Raw genomic sequence first — 20,602 nt, forward strand, 5'->3', positions numbered from 1 at the left:
CTGGAATCGACAATGCTTATTTTAAATTGTAGCGGCCTCACCAGTCGCATCCGGGTATTTACATGTAAAGGTCAGAGGTGAAAGGTAAAAGCATGGCGCTCGTCAACAGAAGCAGACAACGAGCCTGTGCATAAAGAAGGTATTACATTATTATGACGGACAAAAAGAGTGGACAGCCAGAGTCCTCCGAACGCGATGCTTTAGATCGTGGCGAACATTCCGAGTGCGAAGAAGGAGAGGTGTTTGATTCAACATCAACAACACCAACTCCGACCGACGACCGTGGTGACATGATTGAAGTTGGTGATGTGGATTTCAAAAGTGAAGACATAGAACAGAGTGACTGTGATAATGAGACGAATAATGATCAGGTAGAGTACCGATAAAACGGTTACGTGTTGGGGCTCCCAATTTGTGTATAGGTGACACTAATCTGCAAAATCAAGGACTCGTTGCAGTGTTTAAATTATTAAGATAGCAACATAGAAAAAGAAGATAATAGTTGATCTGTAAATACTTTCTTTGAAAGCTAAAAGTATGTGCTACTTTAACAACCTATATATCTTCTTAAAGCTTAGTTATTTATATATATATATTTTTTTAAATGTTTAAATGTTTTTATTTACATGAACAAACAAAAGAATACACTCAATCACACTTATTTAACTTTTTATTTACTCAACTTTTGCTTACTTATATTTTAAACACCAAATTAGAAATGTAAAATTTTCTACACGGTTGTAATAAAGCTGTTATCTATCTATCCATCTATGTATTTATTTTTATTATACACTTTATTTTAGTTTATTTTTATAAACTTATTATTTATTTGCTGAAGCTCACAAGTATGTATGATATACGTAATAATAAAAACAATTACAAAATAATAAAATTATATAGTAAAAATAAAATAACATTTATAAATAGAAATTATATTGACGCCGTACACTACATCAGAGTTTAATCAGATTGCGGTAGTAGCATGCAATAACTTTTTTTAGAATGTCTGAATTACAGATCAATTTTCAACTAATTTTTTCCCTGTTGCTACCTTAAAGCGATATTGTTGCCTATAGTTTATTTGACAGGATTTATTATACGAATAACTTAATTTTGGTGGGATATAGAATATTTTAAAATTTCTTTTTTTTACTCGCTGAACAGGAAATGCCAGCATCAACTCAACAAGAGGTACCAGATGATCAACAGGGAAAGGAAACGAGGGCAGAAAGAAAAATGAGAAGAAAGCTTAAAAAAGAAAGAAAGGTACAAATATTTTGTCATATTTCAAGTTCATATAATTTTACTAAGTTTGTGTGTTCACTTCATTTGTACATTTCAAAAAGCTGTGAAAATTATTCAAATATTATGTGCAAAACTGTGGTAACAATACTATTTGTACAATTTGATACCTGCCAAGGTATAATGGGTGAATTAAATGGGTTCTGCTAAAGGTCTTCTCCAGACAATGAAAATACTAGTTATTTGAATGTAACAAAAGGATAGAAAATTTTTAGGTATAAATTTTGTTAATAGGGTGTGATATTTTGAGTGTTTGGGTCAATCACAGTACTTTGAATTTGAAGGAAAACTGTGCATGGACATTTACAAATTGTTACGAATTTATGTATATCATTAATTCGGATATAGCTGCGGATATTTTAAACATTTTTTCGTTTAAATAAAACCACATAAAATGAGCAAATCATACTGAAATATTGTTTTAGACACAACTGCATGAACCAAGTGACCCTACACAAGACTAATGTCATATAGAATGCTATGTGAAAACTGAGGGTTAAGTAGTCAATATTTCATAGAAATTTGTCATGTGATTGAGCCAAGAAAATGATCAACACTATTATGAGAAATGACACAAAAAATCATCAGTGAGAAGTCGTCAGAGCGAGGCTTAGCCTCTCAAGATGCTGACATATATTTTACATTTCACCCAGGGCCCTAGGTAAGTTGTCATTTTGTCTTGTACTGTAATCCCAAAAAAATGGATTTCAATAAAGGGTGCCCTCTAGAGACATAAACGTAATCCTGTTGCCATCTTTTTTTACTTGCATGTGTTTTAATTCACAATGTTTGTATATACATAGTATATATGCTATGCTTATATTCATGCTTTCAGCATCCACATTTCAGCAATGGCCATTACAAATTAACGCTGACAATATCTTCAGTTTGTTATTCCAGTGTGTGTACTGAGGTGCAAAAACATTTCTTATTCTGAATCATTGTGCAAAATAATACACCAAATTTTGATGGGAAATTTTTTTTTTGACGTAAGTTTAATTATTGTTCATGTTACAGCAAGTCTCAGAAGTATTGGGGCAGCCAATTTGCAAACTCGCTAGCGAATTAGCTAACTGCTTGGGTTTTGACTAAACAGTTGGCTTTCGAATCTCGTTGGCGTTGTCTTGTGGTCACGCCCACTTTGGGCGAATCTATATAACAGCGGGGGACGGTCGTCATACTTTTAGGAGCTAATCAGCCACACAGTTGGTTGACGATTTTGCTTTCAAATATACCAGGGAAAGTGTTCTATGTGTAATGAGGTCGATTTTTTTTAGCGGTTGTCTAATGTTACCTCGACGGATCATTTAGATGTGAAAGTTTGTCATTTTATTCCTGATTTGTAGGAAACTGTTTATCAACGTGTCTCTTTATTTAGTTTCAAGCAGTGTTCAAGATGGCTACCCGCATATAGTAAATATCAGCGGATTAATCGCATTTATCATATTGTAGCTTTACGCCAGCTGACTGTTGCCATATTCAGGCTTACCAGAGAAACTACTTTTACATTATCACGCCTCGTAACAAAGTAAATCATTCAGGGGAATCTAGACATGTACCTACCAGGCTACGTAAAAGCATTCTATGTCCCCTAATGCAACTTAGACTCGCCCAGGGTGGACACGGACACGAGTCGGCGCCAGTGAGATTCGAAAGCCAACTGTTTAGTCAAAACCCAAGCAGTTAGCCAATTCACTAGCGAGTTTGCAAATTGACTGCCTCAATACTTCTGAGACTTGCTGTAACTCAATGGGGCCAGGGACTTGACTAGTTCCGCTGAACAACCTCCTTGGTCCAAGACATTCATAATGATATTGAAATGGTGAAATAAGTAAATTTACTATTTACAATATAATACAGTAGTGATCGAAAGACAGACTCAGAATCACCAATTTAGTCCAAAATTAACAAAATAAATTATAGAAAAATTATGTACCAAAAAATGAGCAGGAAAATTTATGGCATAAAATGGATTAATTTGTGGTTCAAGAGTAGATATATACATTTTTTTTTATTAATTTCACTAATTTTAATAGGAAGAGTTTGACACATGTTATCCTGTGAGCAGTGTGGACAGAGCCTGAAACAGACGTGCAACTAACCATATTTAAAAAAAAAACTTTCTAATAATTATTGACTTTGCAATATATACTTTTGCCAAACTATATTGTTGGGATAGCCATAATCTATTTAGGAACATCTACGGTCGATTCAGGAATATCACTCAGTCATGAGAATTATATAATCATTCGATAGTTTAATATTTTGGACACCAAGAGATAACAAGATGGTGGAGCAACAGCAAAGTGACAGATTGTAACAATAACAACAATTGAGCGGTAAACCATGCGATTGGTTGAATGTTCTAACATTGTAGCTGAATGTAACAATAACGTTATCGTAAAAGTTCTAACATAAACTAAAACATATATTCATTTCGTGGGCAACTTTTACTTTGTCTCTTGCAGAAGGCAGAGAAATATGCAGCAGATCTCATCAATGATGGACATCAAAAGAAAAAGAAAAAAAGAAAAATTAGAGTAAGTCAATTTTTTATATCAAATTTATCAAAGAAATAGAACAATTTTGTCAAAAAGTTTGTTGAGATGTGCCATTGGCTAAAGTACTGTAGGGAATATTGCCATTCTAGAAGGACATCTTCAGTCATTACTTCTTTTTTCAATCATTCCAATTTTAAATAGACAACATAAATAAAAACATGACATATTTTTACTTAAACTTTATTTTTTGGGGTTAAAATATAACCATTTTAAAACTTGGATATATTATTAATTAACCAGTTGTGTCTCAGCCATGCTTTATTTTGGCATGTCTCGTATGTATATATGTATAAAATACTGGTGAAAATGTCACTTAATTAAAATTGTCTCCTTCTTATGATTACACTAATTTCTATCTGAGATCTGTCAATCAGAAAATGCAGTATCATGTAGAATACAAATGTACTTTTTCCTCCAAAAAAATTGGTAAATATTTTTCTACCCAAGATTTCCTTTGTACTATTTAGCAACTATTATACAATTTGTAAAATTATTCAGTAATAGATTTTGTGATCAATGCACATATTAGTGTGTTTCATTTATCATTGAACAAATTAAAGTTCTGTGCTCCACTATAGGTATATACATATTTGTCAAAATAGAGTACTAACAATAACAATCTTAAAAATGTCATTTCTCATCTTTAAGTATTCGTGTTTTCAACTTATAACTAAATCATCATTGAACACCATTGAAATGCATTGTGTTTGAAATAGGTCCCATATGATATCCACAGTGCATATAAATACAAAACTCAATTATGTGCTTCATGACGAATGGTCACATAAATCATTCTGTGCTGTTCAGTATGGGTCTCAAAGTTTATTCACACGAAAGTTAAATATGCGCTGTGAGACGACTGTGGCTCTGTAATAATGTGATCTGATATAATATTACATGTACAATATTCAGGGTAATATTTAAAAAAAAATATCTATTCTAATGAATTAACAATTAACATAGAATATTATATTGCTCTTTGTTTCAAACCATCAGGAAGATGAGGATTCCAGTCCACAAAAGAAATCTAAAATTGACACCAGTGAAATGGAGTCGACAAGTTCTGATTTAACAACGGAAGATAAACTGCTCCTAAAATTAGAAAAGAAAAAAAAAGTAAACAAGTTAATGGTAAGACCCTTCTCTCCATCTCTTACTTTTCTTCACTCTTTGACTCAAATAGGAGAGACGTCTACTGCTTTAACACTTTGCCCACTGTCTGAAATATATTTTACTAATCTGCATATTAATTAAAACAACATACTATCCCTTCATAGTCCTATTATCAGGCACAAGAACACAAACACATTTGCAGTATTGATGTTTTGTCTTGTATCACTAACTCACATCTGTGTATAAGGTGAATGATTGTCAATACCCTGTGACCAGTTATTCTCAAGTAATCTATCAAATTTTTGCAAGGTTATTATCAGAGAACTTACACCAGCTCAAAGAAAGAAAATTAAAAGAAGACTATGTTTGTGTGGATTCTTCATCACATAACACGTTAACATCTGGAACACCAAAGTCACTTTTGTTGTGTTTCAAAAAAATAAACACAAAGATATATACATCGGGAAATTATATGCATTTGAAATGAAATGAAATTAACAATTATATTGTAGAAAAATAGATAAAAATGCGCCCAAAATTTTGGCAGAAGAAATTATGATATTTAAAGGGTTTAGAACACAAACATATACCCGGCTACAGTCTTCTGTATTCATTTTTGGCTACAAGCAAAACAGGGATGATAATTGGGAGAGATTGATTTACATCTACACCTAGGTTACTCTTTCATTGTTTCTTTTTCTGATCCAGCAACTTCCAAAGATATTCTTAACTTTACAAGAAATTTACGGCAGAGCCATTGAAAAGGAAGATGCAATCATTCCACCTTTGGATATCAAAAATATTCAGGATTTAGTTTTATACTCTCTGATTGGAATGAATGCCAGCGTTATTCCAAGGTAGGTTTTGCTCAGAGTGTGGTATTGTGCTTTGACTATAGTATTACTACTGTGTTCCCAAGTGTTGGGGGGATTATTGGCTTAATGTGAGGAGGGTACACTCATATTTAGCTTCTAGTATTATTTTTTTTAAATCAATTGTCAATGTTAGTTGTTAAAAAATTCCATTGCCACCCAATCTATTTTCAACAAAAATGTCAGACAGGGTTGTTGATAACTGTCAGTCATATGCTATGCATTGTACTTGTCCCAGATACTTGCTGACAAATATATATACCTTACTTCTCGATCATTAGCCCCTCCCCGAGTATAAGCCTCCAACCCTCTGTTTTTAGAGATTTAACAAGTTGAGGGCATCCCCAAGTATAGGCCCAGGATGTTTTTACCGTGCGTCGATGGCATTTATTAAAATATGCATGTAAAAAGTGTAATTCACTCTTGTTCAATTACCCACCATAGACTCCAGTCAGTCAAAATGACTATTTTGAACTGTAGGCATTAATCTGATTCAGCCGAAGACGAGAGAGAATTCTAGGTCAGGGAAAGCCCCATGACTTCAAAATTTTCCCTTACATCATGAACCACGTGACGAGGCAATGAGGCGCAGCCATCCTGTCCTCTCAATCATTCTGTTTTTTTCTTCGCCTCGAGTGGTTGGCGCAATAAAAACGATGCGATCAGTCATCCAGATTTTATCCAGACTAGCTGTCACCTGCCGATGCTGGCTGGTAGAATAAGTCTTTCTTATTATTTACCCCTGTGTCGCCTTTTTGTGTGCATTGCCTTACAAAAAAACAAACAAACTTGGGTGATCTCTTTGTGTCAGCTTTTAACTGTAATTCATTCCTCTTCACCTCCCTTTTTTTTTCATATGGTAGTTGCCACCAGGAATTACCAGCTTATAACCCACATAGCATTGTGTTTCGACTGTGTGCGGGGCTAGGGTGCAAAACATCGAGACTGAGCGTTTCACTACTAGTTGCAGCAGTTGAGCGTACAGTAATGGAAGCGTGAATGAGTGGAGTATGAGCAGAAAGTCCTCCCACTACAGGTGCCTCGTATACTGCGGTGACGAGTGAGATGCCTGACAGTGGAGCCCCCCCACTCCCACCCGCTGATCAGAGGGCTTCCTCGCAGTCTGCTTCTGCAGGCGACGGTTTGCCCGATCATACCGATAATAACGAGGCTGTGCCCCTGAAGGTTTTTACTCCAATGGGACCAATTGCGGGTCCCTCTGTGGACCCGTCCTCGCACGGCACCAGGTTTGCCTACAGGACTCAGGCTTTGGTTGAGGACAAATTGCGTACCTTGCAGGTCAGGTAGACCAAATGCAGGTTGCCTCCACTGCAGTTGCCCCTTGCCTTGGCTAGTGACAATGACCCAATGACAAGGAATTGAGTTCCGCCTCCACTACGAGTCACTCCTTCTTTGGGGACTCGCAGACGCTCCCAGAGGGGACTTGCCCGGCCATCACGGCGGGTGCTACCTCGGGCAGCCCCTCAGAGACATGTCGTAGGGTGATGGGGGGGGGGGGGGAACATCGATCCTAGTGACCTGATGTTCAACCACCCATGACCGGTTGTGTGGCCATCTCTCTGTCAAATGTCAATTTATGCGCTATCATGGCATCAACCAGGCTCGGTCGAACACAAGTACCTGCGGACCTTATCCAAGGTTCCCCAAAAGTTGTATTCGTAAGTGAATGAATCTCGGCCAGTGAAATTGGCTTTTCATTGAGTCTGTGGCAAACTCATCAAGTGTAGTGATCAACCCATTTTGATGATAAGATTTAAACTTGGGTCTACCCTACTGATCATGACAACCACTATGCTACCAGTGACCAGTAAAATACTTGATGATAAATTACTATCTTGGTGAAAGCTGCAAAGTAACAAGACATCATGACTTCCAAAGAAAGTGAACACTCACACCGGATGTATATTTAGACACTCACCTGTCAACAACTAAACCTGCTTAGATTAATTGAAAACATACATACATTTGTACTTCTCTCTTAGGTGGTGTAAAATTTTAAGATGGACTAAAATAAGTTCAGTTGTAATGGTGGTGTTAAACAGTGTATCTCAGGAACACTTTGAAAAATACCCAGAATGCTTTACAAATACTAGAGCTATTTTTGATATGGTAAGTACATGTATATATCAAATCAAAACAAATGACAGTGTAGCATGACTTTCATCAGTGATTATTTCTTTATACTGTAACATTTCTTTGCATTTCTAATTTCTCATTTATTTATTCTACAGAGTGTTCCAGTCATTCCTTCTAAAAATTCTTTCATTTACGACTTTTTATATGTACCCTTGTCAAAGACGAAAATAAAAAAATTAATGAATAGTGATGAGAAAGGTGAGACCTACTTTATTTTCTCCTGTCATTATTAAATAATAATATAAATAATTTATAACAGACAATTAGATTTAAGCTAGATTTACCCATTTGATACAGTGAAATTACAGATGTACAGGACTGTCCTATCCTAAATTTAACATTAAAGTGGCTTGTAGCTGTAGTATTTATAACATCCACAACTTATTATTTTGGGTATAAAATATCATAAATGTTAATGGTTTTTTGCAGATAAACAGAATGGTGGAATTATGAATGAGTTTAGTAAGTACATGTATTCTGTAGGGTTAGGGCTTCTTGAATTGAGTAAAAAGTTTTGATTGTCAGATTTCCGTTGATTGAATGGTTTTCGACTGGTTAAGTTAAGGTTCATTCAGTTATTAGGATTAGTTGACATTTTCTTGAAATTTATTTACTATATATTTACTGTACTTGAAATTTCACCATACCAAATTTAGGCTTGAACAAAAAGATGCATTTGTTGATCATTTTTCAATATATTGGTAGAAACCAGGAAAATATTATTAGCCAATTTTGAAATTATGCACGCTGCCTGGACCCAAATCTTTTCTTTGTTGCCTAAAAGCTGACTGATCATTCATTTTGTTGCACTCAGACAATGGTGATGAGAGTGATTTTGATGATGTACGTTTACCAGACAGAAGAGGATATGTATTAACGCAGGAAATGATGATGATGAATGGATTTCCAACAGAAAATGAGAAAAATTTTAAATCCACAAATTACAGCGAAACCTTATCCAAAGACAGTCCCATGTTTGGATTAGATTGTGAAATGGTATATATAATGTATAACTTGTATGCACACCACTTACTTGTACATTTGTACCATCTAGACAAATTACATCACATGTTAAGGATGGCTAGTAAAAATGTGGAAATTTTAAAAGCACCAGAAATTCTAAATAATTTCAAATCAAAAATTGGGGTACATGTACCTGAACTGCCAGCTTTCATGAAAACATTGAATTTGTAATTTTCTTGTAGCGATGAGCAGTTCAACGGCAGCCATTTTGAATTAAAAATACATACAATTTAGTTTCATAATTTGAAACACAATTTCAGAAATCCAACCAAAACAACCCAAAATTGAGAATAACCGTATAGCTAAATTGTCAAAAGTGTGTGTTAGTAAAATCTGTATTAGAAGAGGCATCCCTACTAGAAATCGCACCCATTCTTTTTGAACAATTGAGAACCAAAAATTCATCGTTTCTCATATGTGTAGATGCTCTAATAGAAGCCGCATCACCTGTTGTATTGTACTATTTTAATAGAAGCTGTGGTTTCTAATACAGATTTTACAGTAATTCTCTGATAGACTTTATGTATGTTGTACCATTGAACCTATAATAATATAAATGTATATATGTAAATTTTCTTGTTTCAGTGTCAGACCAAGAAAGGTCATGAACTCACTAGAATATCATTAGTGGATGAAAAATATAATGTTTTATACGATACGCTAGTCAAACCAAAACGTCCAATCATAGACTATTTAACACAGTAAGTTGTTTTGTAATTATTATTTGAAATGCCTAACCACAAATGATAATGCTTCACTACTAGAAATGCACCTTTGATAGTTTTCATAGATAGTGATAGTTTATATTTACAAATATTGTCAAATTACAAATATCAATATTTCTGGTGATAACAATGTAACACTCTTCATTTTAATGTTTTAATTAATTGTGACTTGGACCAGCTTTATTGTGGATTAAATGTACTGGTAACTGATACAGATTGGATGGTATATAATGATACAGACATTTGTCATTAAACACAGAATTTGCAGTTTATAAAAAAAAATATGTTTATACATTTGTATCACATGTAGATACAGTGGTGTTACTAAAGAAATGTTAGACCCAATTGAAACAAGACTTAAAGATGTACAACAGAAGTTAATAAGTCTGTTACCACCAGATGCAATACTTGTTGGACATTCTCTGGAAAGTGATCTGCAGGCAATAAAGGTAAATATAGTAATTATCAAAATAATTGCAAATTGAGGACGAGATACCTTTTTGTCAAGATCTGTACACTTTTTTTAGATGAATATTGGTTGATACAAGTGATGTCATATCAACACTAATTACCACATACCCTGTATTGCCTGGCTTCGTAACTTAAGTGCATCCTCACTTCAAAGCAATAATTTCCCTTATCACGCCTGCCCCAGCGCACCCTGCTTTTATTAATCAAAACAAAATTCTAAATTACGTCACAGTGTGATAAAATTTTAATTAACCTATAAGGTATATAATAATACCTTTAATACCTGGATATGGATTTTGCTGCCCTCGGTCGTACATCTCATTCGCCCTCGCAAGCTCGATTGCTTCTGCCGCACGACCTCAGGCCGCAAGAGCGGTATCCAGTCCATGAAAAATAATATCACACGTATGGTTGATATGCATCATGCTTATTTGAACATGCCACAACATGTAGCATGTCTTGATTATGAGGTCTTACTAAAAATAGAACTGACGTAATCCTAGATAACTGTGCAGCACATGAAGGAAATCGAATAAGGTCATCATTTGTAAATGATAAAAACATTTTCAACTGTGTTACTTTGCTCTGATGTTTCAGTAATTTGTTGTGAATCCAAATAAAAGTTTACTGCTTGAACTAAGAATTAAGTGGTTGTTTGCATTTTGAATGACAAATGGAAGTCAGCTTGCTGTGCTCAGTTTTCTCTCCAATTTACATCTAAAATAACATTAGTATTATTTTTGTTGTTAGTTGTACTAAAAGAATACACTGAAAGAAAGTAATATACCGATTATTAAAAAAAATATGAAAATTTGACCAGATTTCCCCTGTTGCTACCTTAAAGCTTGTCTAAATCGAACATTCTCATAAATAAGTCATAATGCTTAGCCATATTATATGAAAACGAATGCTATTAACATTAAATTTTGTTTCTTAGTAATCTACATAAATTGAATTACATAAATTATTACAGTTATAACAATTTTACTTATGTTTTATAGATGTACCATCCTAATGTAATTGATACCAGTGTTCTATTTATTGGACGAAATCAACATAAACTTAGTCTGCGAAACCTTTCAGCAGTGTACCTCAAGTAAGTTAACGACATGCTGCATTACGTCAATTGTTATTCATTATGGGTATAGCTGGTGGATCTTGTATCCCTTTTATGTGTTCCCAACATACTGCGTATAGTGATTGCCTATGATTTTTCAAGGGTTGTGGTCACCAAACAACACACATTCAAATTTTTGTGTTAAACAAACAATGTAATTCACATATGTTGTATATGATGCATGATGATCACTGTGCTTCAAAACATCACCTGCTCAAACTCTCAATGGTTAGATAAAGTGAATGGTGTATAGTGGTACCAGGAAGTGATGTGTTAAAAATATCAGCTATTGATCTTATATCTGTTATTTTAGTTTTTCAATGAAAGGTAATTTGACCATTTCAGTGTTAACCTTTTCTCCACCCTCCTTTCATTACAAATTCACAAAATAGTCCTGTTTATAGTCTGCACTTTCCTTCAGAAGATTGGGACAAAAAATAGCCAAATTTTTTTAGTAAAAAATGAAAATTTACTCAAATTTTGTCTGTTGGCTCCAAAATTAGGGTTCATTTCAGGAAGTTTATTGAAGAATTCAATAAAAAAGTGTAGAAAATAGTTTTTGTATAAAGATGGTTTTGACTGTACCAACATACTGTGGGAGTTTAATGCTTAGTGTATCCGTTGCATGGTGGACTAACATGTGTTCTCTTGTCATTAATTATGTCAATGCTTAAATGTCTTCATAACATATTTTCATGACAGGAAGTCAATACAGGGAGGAATTGATGGACACGACTCTATAGAAGATGCTAATGCGGCCATGAAACTTGTTCAGCTGAAAATTGAAAAGGGGCCGTCATTGCAATCATATCATGACATGACCCGAAGACAAGTTGAAAGGTAAGTTCACATGTGATGAAATGTACATACAACTATAGACATGTTATGAATGTCTTTCATTGTAATCACATAGTCAGTTTTATTTTGATTGTCATTTGTTATTATACTGCATATCTTCTGATTTTGATAAGTGAAAACATTTGTAGCAGTGAACATTTCGTTGTGATTTCATTGTAAATTTTTGAAATGAATTGTACCGGTAATACAATAAATGTTTTTTATATAAAAAATTTATAAATGTTCAAAATAAATTTCAAATGGCGGCTGAAAACAACTTGACCAATCACAAGGCGTTAACGGATGTATTACAGTAAATCTACGAATGATTGAAGGGAAGCCAGCAGACACACAGATAATGGGTGTTGCCAATTGAAAATAGAGATGAATAAAACACCAGGGTCTCCGGTGTGAATATTTCGTAAATATTTCATAATAAAAACATTCATGCTATCATGAAATTCAGTGTATTTAAGAACATTCCATGAATATCTTGAAAAGTGTAAGCAGAGGAAATGATATTTTATGATCCAATGTTTCATATTCAGTATGGTGCAGTATCATGGGCAGGGTTTCAACTATTTCGCTATGATTTCTCTTTTTTTTTCTAGTTTTTTTCGCACAATTTACAGAGAAGATGTTGATGGTAGTATGTTAGACAATATAAGTAATGTCAGACAATTTAAAAGTGATCCTGTGAGTACTATACCATGTTGTAACGATAAAGAGGTGAGTCAGTCAGTGAAATGTACTAACATAGACTTCTATACAATTCTTATTGTCTTTTTTGAAAATAACAATGTAGAAATTAAAAAGAAACATGCCCTGAAAATAGATGACTTTTCATGCCGCCTCCTAGCACCAGCGTGATTTCCTACCAGTGATGCAACTTGTATCTATTTCTGGAAGGAGCAGGTTAAGCCAATCAGAAACTATACAAAATTTGTATACCATTATACATAATATGTAAGAGATTCAACAGGAAGAAAACTATAATTCACTATGTAATTATTTATTTTTATTCGCACATTTATTTACAACTTTTCTTAGGATTATTTTATTTAATGGCAAGTAATGGTAATTGGTATTTATAACCGCATTATAACATGCTTGCACAAGAAATACACGACAAAATCGCTATTTATTTGACACTGCTACATGTATGTGTTAATTTTCAATTCTCCCAACGAATTTTTGGGAGGTATTCTGACAAAAAATTAGTATTTGAATGTGTAAGTGTGGTGTTCAGTTTTACTCAATGGAATGTATGTCTGTTGTCATTCCTGCAGGCGTTACGTAAACTACCAGGAGCTTTACATTTGGGGAAATTTACTTGGCTTCAGTTGCATTCACTGAATACTGTCTTACAAGGAGTCACACTGGATGATAACACAATATCTGTGAGTAATATCACCACATTGTTAATTTTGAATACACAGGATTATGTTTGGTTTGAAACTCATTTGTGAATATAAATTACCTATTTAGCATACAATGAAATTAAGCTGTATTGTTTAATTGTTTTGCATACAAATGAGCTATTTTCAGCATATTTTGTTTTGTATCACAAGTTTGTTAGATTTAATTGAAACTTTGTACATGTCAGCTGCTTATGTAATTGAACGCCTGCATAATCAGAGATAATTTGCATATTATTTAGGTACTTTTTAAACTATAATATGCTTGCTTAATTGAACTGATAGTGCTCTCTTCATGAAAATATCGCTGATTTAATATTTTTTATTCAACTGTTTCACATATTGTACTAGAACTGAAACAAATGCTATTTGAAGTTGCTGATTTGTTTACATGGAAACTAAGTACTGTAAATAATTTTGCTTGGAATTAATTTTCACTATTTTTGCTGAAAATAAAATCTAGCGAATATACTTTTTTTTTCTTATATTTTACATTGAACTCGTCAAAAATCAGTGAAAATAAATTTGATACAAAACACCAAAAAAGTTCTTTTTTTAGCAAAAATTAATCGCAGCTATAATAAAGTATTTTATAGAAATTGTTAGTTTGCTTTAAAGCAGTATTTGATGTTTTTATCACAGTTGAAAAACTGCATGTACTATACAAATCAAGGATTCTGTATATATACAGAAACTGCATCCTAGCTTGTATTGATTTCAAATCCAACGTGTTTGTTGTGTGGTATATACCAGTATACGTGTTTGTTGTGTGGTATATACCAGTATACGTGTTTGTTGTGTGGTATATACCAGTATATGTGTTTGTTGTGTGGTATATACCAGTATATGTGTTTGTTGTAATGGTATATACCAGTATACATGTTTGTTGTGTGGTATATACCAGTATACATGTTTGTTGTAATGGTATATACCAGTATACGTGTTTGTTGTGTGGTATATACCAGTATACATGTTTGTTGTGTGGTATATACCAGTATACGTGTTTGTTGTAATGGTATATACCAGTATACGTGTTTGTTGTGTGGTATATACCAGTATATGTGTTTGTTGTGTGGTATATACCAGTATACGTGTTTGTTGTGTGGTATATACCAGTATACATGTTTGTTGTAATGGTATATACCAGTATACGTGTTTGTTGTGTGGTATATACCAGTATATGTGTTTGTTGTGTGATATATACCAGTATACGTGTTTGTTGTGTGGTATATATCATTATACGTGTTTGTTGTGTGGTATATACCAGTATACCTGTTTGTTGTAATGGTATATACCAGTATACGTGTTTGTTGTGTGGTATATACCAGTATATGTGTTTGTTGTGTGGTATATACCAGTATACGTGTTTGTTGTGTGGTATATATCAGTATACGTGTTTGTTGTGTGGTATATACCAGTATACGTGTTTGTTGTAATGGTATATACCAGTATACGTGTTTGTTGTAATGGTATATACCAGTATACGTGTTTGTTGCAATGGTATATATCAGTATACGTGTTTGTTGTGGGGTATATACCAGTATACGTGTTTGTTGTGTGGTATATACCAGTATACGTGTTTGTTGTGTGGTATATACCAGTATACCTGTTTGTTGTGTGGTATATACCAGTATACATGTTTGTTGTGTGGTATATACCAGTATATGTGTTTGTTGTAATGGTATATACTAGTATACGTGTTTGTTGTGTGGTATATACCAGTATACGTGTTTGTTGTGTGGTATATACCAGTATACATGTTTGTTGTGTGGTATATACCAGTATATGTGTTTGTTGTGTGGTATATACCAGTATACCTGTTTGTTGTGTGGTATATACCAGTATACGTGTTTGTTGTGTGGTATATACCAGTATACGTGTTTGTTGTAATGGTATATACCAGTATACGTGTTTGTTGTGTGGTATATACCAGTATACGTGTTTGTTGTATGGTATATACCAGTATACGTGTTTGTTGTATGGTATATACCAGTATACGTGTTTGTTGTAATGGTATATACCGGTATACATGTTTGTTGTGTGGTATATACCAGTATACCTGTTTGTTGTAATGGTATATACCAGTATACGTGTTTGTTGTGTGGTATATACCAGTATACGTGTTTGTTGTGTGGTATATACCAGTATACGTGTTTGTTGTGGGGTATATACCAGTATACGTGTTTGTTGTGTGGTATATACCAGTATACGTGTTTGTTGTGTGGTATATACCAGTATACCTGTTTGTTGTAATGGTATATACCAGTATACGTGTTTGTTGTGTGGTATATACCAGTATACGTGTTTGTTGTGTGGTATATACCAGTATACGTGTTTATTGTGGGGTATATACCAGTATACGTGTTTGTTGTGTGGTATATACCAGTATACGTGTTTGTTGTGTGGTATATACCAGTATACATGTTTGTTGTGTGGTATATACCAGTATACATGTTTGTTGTGTGTTATATACCAGTATACGTGTTTCTTGTGTGGTATATACCAGTATACGTGTTTGTTGTGTGGTATATACCAGTATACGTGTTTCTTGTGTGGTATATACCAGTATACGTGTTTGTTGTGTGGTATATACCAGTATATGTGTTTGTTGTGTGGTATATACCAGTATACGTGTTTCTTGTGTGGTATATACCAGTATACGTGTTTGTTGTGTGGTATATACCAGTATACGTGTTTCTTGTGTGGTATATACCAGTATACGTGTTTGTTGTGTGGTATATACCAGTATACGTGTTTGTTGTGTGGTATATACCAGTATACGTGTTTGTTGTGTGGTATATACCAGTATACGTGTTTGTTGTAATGGTATATACCAGTATACGTGTTTGTTGTGTGGTATATACCAGTATACGTGTTTGTTGTGTGGTAGAAATATTTTGTACTTTTTAATATAAACCCTGATACATGTTTTTGTTGTAGGATACATTGAAGAGGTTAGATGAAAGAGTGAAAGATGTGCTGGACGCATTGCCGTTAAAATCATTGTATATTGTGATGATGAATGGTGAAGGGTGTACATTAGGAAGATGTTTTATGACATTGAAATTGCCATCAGTGGACTAGTCTCGGCAGCATTACTGGCATCAAATGTATAGTGATCAGTCACAGCTGTGTAGAACCATCAGAGATTATATCAGTTGTGACATAATGTATTCGTTCTTTTGAAGTACACTTTACATCAAATTCTAGTGTCATTTTAGTGTACTTACAGCAAGTCTCAGAAGTATTGGGGCAGCCAATTTGCAAACTCGCTAGCAAATTAGCTAACTGCTTGGGTTTTGACTCAACAGTTAGCTCTTGAATCTCACTGGCACCGACTCATGGTCGTGTCCACTCTGGGTGAGTCTATATTGCATTAGGGAACATAGAATGCTTTTACGTAGTCTCAGTAGTACATGAATGATTTGCATTGCGAGGCGTGATAATGTGAAAGTAGTTTTCCTGGTCAGCCTGAGAATGGCCACAGTCAGCTGGTGTACAAAAGATAATATGATAAATGCGATTAATCCACTGATATTTACTATATGGGGGTAGCCATCTTGAACACTGATTGAAACTAAATAAAGAGACAAGTTGAGAAAGTTTCCTATTAATCAGGGAGAAAATAAATGTTCATATCCAAATGATTCGTTGGGGTAACATTAAACCAACCGCTAATAAAATTCGACTACATTCATCATTTTTGCGTGGACAATCCCTGTATACGAACACCTCATTACACGAAGAAAATAGAACAATTTCCCTTGTGTATTTGAAAACGAAATCGCCATCTAACTAATGTATGATGACCCCCTACTGTTACCCCGGTATATAGATTCACTCAGTCTGCGTCACCACAGAACGGCACCAGCGATATTCGGAAGCCAACCGTTCAGTCAAAGTCAGTTGAGTTTGCAAATTGGCTGCCTCAATACTTCTAAGACTTGCTGTAAAGAGTCATGTTCATTCCAAAGTGCTGTGTTCAAGATGGGTCCCATGCAATGTATACAAAATGTGTGAAATACATTGCCTGACAGCGTATTTTACAAATATCATATTTGCTCTATTAGGAGTGCTTCTCAAATGTTACACGTGAATCAAAAATTGAATATAGGGGGTATACTGAATCACAAAAATATTTCGACCATAGAAATAGCTCTGTATTAAATTTACATATGTATATGCATTATAGGTACTAATAATATAGTAATTGATGCAAACATTTTTTTTTCATTATTTCATTACAATACTGTATAAGCAGATGTTACTTGTTCTCGGGTCAAGTTTATGCATATGGCAGACAGTCAATATTCAGCTTATCAGAAATTCTATCACTATCATATTGGAATTTAAGTCGATTGACTTTAATATACAGCTGTGCTTCACTCAGCAAACATCACAGATAAATGAATTAACCTTTCCAGACTTTCTGACCCAAATTTGTCTGCACTTTTTTTTTATATTCTTCAATATTTCTGGAAATGAAATTTAATTTTAGAGCCAATGAACACAATTTTAGTCAGTTTTTACTCAAAAAATTCGGTTATTTATTATAAACAGGACTATTTTGTAAATTTGTGATGAAAGGAGGGAATTGGTGGTGAAATGGTTAGAAGTACAATTATACTTGGGCTGTAATTTTGAGACCACCTGACATCACGGTGAAATTATGCAATGTGGGAATGTCAAATCTGACACAGTCATGATGTTTTCTATCTTCGAAAACAATTTTATAATTTGTTTTAATTATTTATCATGTTCTTTATACAAATTTATCTAATCTGTTTTATTAGACTTATAATTTATCTAATCTGTTTTATTAGACTTATAATGTATCTAATCTGTTTTATTAGACTTATAATTCTTATAGTCTCTGAGTGCGTCTGTCCGTCAATTTCTTTCGCAATTGGATCAAAGATGGCTGACTGGCAGGCATCTTGTTTGTTTTTTTAAATGTGGTATTTTGGACATGCTTTTTTCAGTTTTCATTCAAAGTTGGCACATACTTTATACATGTTAGGATACATGTTCATGACAATTTGTTTCAAAATCGGATCAAGGATGGCTGATTGACAACCATCTGAATTTTTGGCCTTACTACTATAATTCCAAGATTTATATACCATTTTCATTAGTATTTGGCACATACATCATACATGTCACTTTGTTTCATAATCAGATCAAAGATGCCCAAATAACGGCTGTTTTTATTTTTGGCCATATTACTATATCTCTGTCACCCATGTATCATTTTCATTGATATTTAGCATGTCCTAAATGGATACATGTACATGTCAATTCAATTTGATGAAATATGGCCGACTGGTGGCCATCTTGTTTGTTTAAAATGTGATAACTTGGACATGCTTTCACTTGAGATCTATGTTTTTCTATGCTATGTCTTTAACCAGAGGGGTCGTCTCGCAAGACATGTTCGAATTTGATGTAAATAAACAATCTGTTGTATAAGCCATTTTGGACTCAAGTTTCAAGGACATGCTCGCTCCACTTTAATATGACAAGCACAAAAAGAACTTTAAAAAATTTAACTGAGACTGTGTCATTTTCAATGACTTGTTTGATATTATTTAATGAAATTGATCGATCTGTTACTGTCATGTTGAACATACCCTTTAGTATTTTGTATTGTCCTGATTTTAGATTAATTTTTATCTTTTATGAATTTTTTATATATATTGATTATATTTGTTACGTAGTCTGAAAGCAAACATTTGTTTATTTGCCTCTTTTGGAGATGTATGTCATGATCACATTGCATTATGGGATATGTGTATGAGTAATGATGGTTTTAGTGAGTGCACCCACCCAATCTTCAACTGGGGCAACACAGTATGGTTTTAGTGGGTGCACACACCCAATGTTCAACTGGGGCAACACAGTATGGTTTTGCACATTCAAGTGTTATTATAAAATCCCCAGGATTACACCAATGCATCATGGGAAATGGGAATATTTATGTGCTTGCATCTTACACACACAATAGTCTGGATTAGTATTTTAATTAACCTGTGAGTGACAGTCTTTTTGAAGACTTGCAAGGCTGTTTAAAATGTACTTTCTTGTAAACATTTAGACAGGAATTGTCATCAAATCATGCTTCAACTAATATCTAAATTATGTTCTATAAATAATCATGATTGTATATGAAAGAAAAATAAAGTATACACTGTGTTTATCAACAAGGACTATTTTGTTGAAGTATTCAGAGCATGGAAAGACTTAGGAATACAGTATCCACACTATACAATACTTTGAGTGTACATTCAGTATTCTCATGAAATCATGACAACAGTCCTACAGGGGAAGCTGGTAGTTATTGTTCTAAAACTAGATCAAATCCTATTTTCATCCATTCTTGCAGCTCTTGTTTTTTCTTAAAGAGCTTGACAAGACCATGGGAATCCATGGCATGTGCATCTAAGAGAGCCATGTATTCTTTGATTAGTTCATCTTTTCTCCTTATCCCTAACTAACTCTGTGTTACCCACTATTTCATAATTGACATGCCAAATATCTTAAATCTTAAATCCTCTTGGGCATATTCCACATCTGGGATTTCAAAGAATCTGCAATCCAATCTAAAGTTGAAGTCGTGCCCTTCTAAGATGCAGCATAGACCTATGTAGTACATCATCTTCACATTCCTATGAAAGTGGTTAATTTCTTGAACATCCAGGAAGGTCCCATAGTGGAAAGAAGAGAAACATTTTTATGACCCCCCTCCATAACCCATTGACAGCTGCCCCTAGAGTGGGGAACGTACTGTATATCAGATGTCCTACACTTTATTTTTGAATGGCACATGTTCCAAGCATTGGTGACCTTATATTTTGCCTTAAGATATATCAACGAGCTTGGTGTCAATAACAACTTCTTATTGTACAGAATGTAAACAAAACATCCTCAGGCCTTGTCTTTTGAAAATGAACAGTGAAAAATATACGTCTCCTAAAAGCACTGAGGCGAGATATAGGAGTGATTTCAA

The 20,602-nt window shown here is 34.0% G+C and overlaps 1 protein-coding gene across 1 annotated transcript; it reads left to right on the forward strand.

Moving 5' to 3' along the window:
• Positions 1–39: 39 nt before the first annotated feature.
• Positions 40–19,799, forward strand: LOC100378656 (uncharacterized). The gene is made up of 16 exons (XM_085502539.1): positions 40–371; positions 1,165–1,266; positions 3,771–3,842; positions 4,860–4,994; positions 5,685–5,833; positions 7,852–7,978; positions 8,101–8,203; positions 8,435–8,467; positions 8,820–9,001; positions 9,614–9,729; positions 10,064–10,202; positions 11,226–11,320; positions 12,044–12,181; positions 12,790–12,907; positions 13,468–13,578; positions 16,537–19,799. Exons 1-16 carry the CDS (start codon positions 153–155, stop codon positions 16,678–16,680), a joined length of 1,983 nt encoding a protein of 660 aa, XP_085358665.1. The 5' UTR covers positions 40–152; the 3' UTR covers positions 16,681–19,799.
• Positions 19,800–20,602: the final 803 nt, after the last annotated feature.

Source organism: Saccoglossus kowalevskii, chromosome 8 (genome assembly GCF_978046115.1).
Source record: "Saccoglossus kowalevskii chromosome 8, keSacKowa6.1, whole genome shotgun sequence".
Taxonomy (NCBI): domain Eukaryota; kingdom Metazoa; phylum Hemichordata; class Enteropneusta; family Harrimaniidae; genus Saccoglossus; species Saccoglossus kowalevskii.

Coding starts and splice junctions, on each gene's coding strand:
- LOC100378656 (XM_085502539.1), top strand. CDS start 153: ATGACGGACAAAAAGAGTGGACAGCCAGAGTCCTCCGAACGCGATGCT. Junction 11,321..12,043: donor CTTTCAGCAGTGTACCTCAA/GTAAGTTAACGA, acceptor TTTTCATGACAG/GAAGTCAATACAGGGAGGAA. Junction 12,908..13,467: donor CATGTTGTAACGATAAAGAG/GTGAGTCAGTCA, acceptor TCATTCCTGCAG/GCGTTACGTAAACTACCAGG.